The 4,788-nt window shown below is 35.9% G+C and overlaps 1 protein-coding gene across 2 annotated transcripts in view; it reads left to right on the top strand.

The window, feature by feature from the left end:
* Positions 1–4,788, top strand: part of LOC107044396 (protein zyg-11 homolog) — a 157,145-nt gene that overhangs the window by 129,018 nt on the left and 23,339 nt on the right. For both annotated transcript variants that reach the window (XM_015266257.1, XM_015266258.1), the window contains exon 2: positions 2,351–2,699. In XM_015266257.1, the coding sequence (XP_015121743.1) occupies positions 2,351–2,699 (349 nt within the window). The remainder of the gene's footprint in view (positions 1–2,350; positions 2,700–4,788) is intronic.

The following is a 4,788-nucleotide window of genomic DNA, read 5'->3' as shown; positions in this document are numbered from 1 at the left end:
GACAGTAATTATAATCATGTAATAAATTCTCATATTTAAATACCGATAAACCATTGGTGGGATTTATCCCTTTAAGCCTAGAACCTATTATAATTATAAGTACCCCCCACGCTGGGTACAACAACAGAGAAAATTTTGATTAATGGAAAAGTCGATTTTCTTGCTCAAAGTAACAATATAGTATTTTTCCTGGCTGCTGTGATGGCGTTCTTTACTCGTGTGGCGTTGGCGTCCGAGCCGAAGGCGAGGACTGGCCAACCACAGGAGTAAAAAAAACCCCATCCCTGGGACAAGATTTTTTTGTAGTGATTTTCAAGTTTTCGAGATTGGGAAGTAGACAATACCAATTCCCAGATGAGAAATCGTGAGAAGCATTACAGAAAAAGTTTTTACAGAATATGTTGAAGAATCAGAATGGATTCTCACACCGTTCTATCCAAAAATAATGTTGTCCAAGGTTTGGTTGTTAAATTTTTTTTCAATGTTTGAATTTTTTCATTCGCTACGTTGGGATTCCAATCTGTATTTACAGGAAATGCAAAATTTTGTAATGAAAAAAATTGTTGAAAAATTGGACCAGTTTTCAAAAACAGAACTCAGAAAAAAATCATTTTTTGGATTGAACAGTGATTGAAAACTGTCACTTTGAATACAAAAAAGAAGAAATCTGGAATTGAGGAGAAGGAACGAGGTACAATGCCCGTTTTTCAACTTTTTTCACAATTTTAAGCCATTTCTGATATAATCAGTTGATTATAACCATACTCAATCGAAAGAACGCGAAATTTCTGTTGGCAATACATATTAAAAACTAAGAAAGTTGAAAAAATTATCCCTGCTGACATGAAAAATTTCGCCAAAAACAAAAAACCGTAATTTGACGGAGTGAGCTTGATACAATTTTAAACAATTTGAAAAAAACATTCAAGTCTTCTTGATGATGACAAAACCATATGAGAAACTTTAACCAAATCGAGAACATGAACACACATTGACTTTTTCCTATCACCAAGTATCAATCAGAAAACGCAGGATCTGCTTGATTTTTTTTCAATAAAATTAAAAAATTCAACTATTTCAATCGAAATTCAATGAAATTTTTTTGAGAAAATGCGAAATGTTGCTATTGAATATTTTTATATAATGTGGGTATGGAAAAACATTTCATAATCGATTAATTGCATGAAAAAGCAAAATAATTTTCATAGAGTTTTTGCCGAATTATTATTTTTCACATTCACCATTTGGGGCGCTCTTCATGAAACGCTCCCCACTACACTGACACTGCGGCCCTCACTACTACCCCCACTATCATCGTACTAGGACCCCTATAATTGGAAGCGCCATAAACTTTATGGGGTTCCTAATGCATCTTTATGATGTTACTCCGAGCTCCCCGGACTTTGCCCATTCCTAATTTAAAGCACAACATTCGAAGCAATCCCTCGCAAACACTACAGAGCAGTTACCCCTCTCCAGAAAATACAATTTCAATTAAATAAATGAGGAACATCGATTATTCTTTTCACAAGGAACCAGAATAAAATAGATAACAAAACTATAGAATCCCGTACACAAACACACATTTTAGTCATATTCTCACAAAAGTCAAGATAACCGGAAGGTTTCATTGGAGAAAGTTCAATTGGACAAAAGCTGAATTATACAAAAGTTCACTTTCCCAAAGTTGATTTAACCAGATTTTTTTGACAAATTTTTTTGACGGAGTTTTTTAGACGTGCTCCCTTATTTACATCGCGCTCTTGGCTCCGCCCCGTTCATACTACCAGAATACCTATCTCAGACAATTAATATTTCTAACATTTTTTCTCGACCCGCCTGTTCCGGAACCACTATTTATTCATTTTTCACCTAATTTATTAATCCAGTCAGCAATTTAGTGATTACTAACAAAGTCTGTGAACCGGGAAGGGTGAAATGTGGCCGGCTGCCGTGATCCTTATCGGGTTTGCTTTACATTTCCTGTCAGGTCCTGATGTGGAAACCTTAGGAGAACCGGATCTTTTCTATGGCACAGCGGACCAGGGCCTGACCAGTCAAGTCCTAAAATTTCTACTCGGGAACCTCAGGTTATTCAATGCGTATTTCTTAGTTTCTAGTTTAGTCGGTAAAATTAGTGATAACTTTATGATTATTAATCGACTGATCAAGAACCTAAGAAACACACATTGAATAACCTAAAGTTAGCCACGCAAAGAAAAAGCTTGATTTTTCAAATGCTGAAAAGTTACAAAAGGAAATCAGGAAATCATTACCCACATAGAACACATGAGGTCTATACGACCTTTTCTCTACGATTGTTGTAAAAAGGTTCACCAACTGGTCGTAGGTTGGCCAATTGAGGCAGAGACTTATGCGGCCACGGTTCATGAACATGCTATCGTTTTTGCTGGATTCGGAACACATTGACGTATCTTACTTCGCAGCCGGTATTGCTGCTCATTTACTCAGTGATGGTACACATGCTTGGGAAAATTGGACGACAGCGCCGACAGTTCCGAATAGACAACAATTGCTGGAGCAATTGGGAAAGGCCGTAACTAATTGGCAAACACCACAGGGTGAGATGGTAGCTTACAGGAGTTTTCAACCATTCTTTCCACTCTTGCGATGCAGTGAGGCTTATCCAGTACAATTGTGGGCTGTATGGGCTATTCATCATGTCTGCACGAAGAACCGTAAGAATTTTAGTTTTATTTAAATTCATTATCTTGAAATTGATCGGAATTAGATGTTAATGAAATTCACCAACTGTCCACAAAGGGATGTGAAGTTATTGACACGCGAATTTTTGATTGATCTTCTATCGACTCGTCACTACCAAATTATTGGAAAAAGCGCATCCATTTTTCTCATTTTTTATGTTTTCTATCTATCTATAAAAAAAAAGAAATGTTTATATATGCAGGGCGTCTTACTACTAAACGCACATATGGCGATGGTAACTCGGGAGGAGGAGGGGGAAGAGGTATTTGAAATTTTAAAGAAGTTCTTTGGTCTTTGTTAATGAGCTATTAATTAAGACAGGACAGCTCATTGAAAAATTCTCCCCGTTATAAAAAGTATATCCCCTCTTCCATTTGTTAGGGGGGATGTATGTAAGCACTAGATGTATAATCGATTCCAATCAATTTCATGCCATTATCTCAAATGCGAGAGAAGGTATAATTTATTACGTGAACGATGATTTTCCGGGTTACAGCAAGGAACAACAATTTTCCCATATCTATTTTACATTGAATCCCTAATCGTTTGTCAGCATTTTCATTCTTCTATCTTAAGTGAAAGAGGCGATATTCATTTTCAACAGAGGCGGTGCTCTTTGATAGCCTGTACGCAATACCCCCTCCAGTGGATATGAAAAGTGCGGCAAGATTTTATCATTGAAACTTATGTTTTCGGGAGTGAGGAATCCAAATTTTGGTGTTTGTATGATTCCAGTGAATAATAATTTGTTATCAATAATTTCATCTCAATTTCTCACAAATAATTGATTTTTCATGCACGGGATGGAACATATCGAAAAATGTTTCAGATGAAAGTGGTTCGTTTTTTTTGTAGAAACAAAACAGTTTTTGGTTTATTAAAATCGATCCAATGGTTTGCGCGCTACCCACCAATTAGTGCGCATTCTTAATGAACCAATGATTTTTTATGAAAAATTATCAACATTCAGCATCATTGACCTTGAATATGTGTGAAAACATCTTTCATTGTACTTCATTTCCTTCAATTCGAACATGCGAAAAAATGAATTCTTCGACCGCTAGTCACTGTTTGTTCATTTTCATGAGTTCCAAAAGTATGTACCCGAATCATTCTGAGTTAGCGGTTATGTGATATCACCAATATTCACTTGAATTTCTCGTTGCGAGAATATTCAGCATAGCTCACGATTGAGGAGTTGTCAAGGGGAGATACTATGAGTTTAACAACTCGTTGGAGTGAGATTTCCCATGCATTGAAAATCGATTATACATATCTAAAAACGAATAATTAATGTAAAAAAAATGATAGTTTATTAATCGTTCGCTTCACAAGGGCGCTTAAAATGTTAAAAAAAGTCCCGGGCCTGCAAGTTTTGAGCTGCAATGGTTTTTTTTCACAATTAAAAAAAAATGTGGACAATAACATCTACGAATTAGTTTTTTGAAATTCGACTCCTACACAGCTAATTTCGTTTTGTTTAATATAAAAATTTGCGCCATTCTAATTTGTAATTGTTAATGCACAAATTTTTCCAAAAATTAAAAAAAAAACTTTTGCAGTTCCAAACTTGGAGGCACGGGAATATTTTCAACATTTTAAGCGTATGCGGGCAAACGGACAATAAACCATTTATTTTTTTGCACTAATTTCGTTTATAGACATATATAATCGGTCTTCAAGGCATGAGAAATCTCATTCCAATAGCCCGCGAATTTTAAAATTCATAGTGGTTTCCCTCAAATCGAATAAAATGGGTAAAACTTCCCAATATTCATTGTAACGTAACATCTTTCTATAGGGATTGAAATGTCCATCACCTTCGCCCTCCTTCCGCTAAATGTAATCAAACTAAAAAAGAAATTATCAAATCGAAAACGTCTGAAAACTCGAGTCCGAATAATCAGAAAACTAAACCATCAAAGAAAAAATTAGAGAAACTAGATTGTCGAGGAAAGGTCACGGTTCACAACCTAGCACAGTCTCTGTCTCTGTCTCTGTCTCTCTCTCTGTCTCTCTGTCTGTCTGTCTGTCTGTCTCTCTCTCTCTCTCTCTCTCTCT

Source organism: Diachasma alloeum, unplaced genomic scaffold, assembly GCF_001412515.2.
Source record: "Diachasma alloeum isolate Michigan unplaced genomic scaffold, Dall2.0 Dall_scaffold_00724, whole genome shotgun sequence".
Lineage (NCBI taxonomy): Eukaryota > Metazoa > Arthropoda > Insecta > Hymenoptera > Braconidae > Diachasma > Diachasma alloeum.
This window is presented reverse-complemented; position numbering and strand designations above follow the sequence as displayed.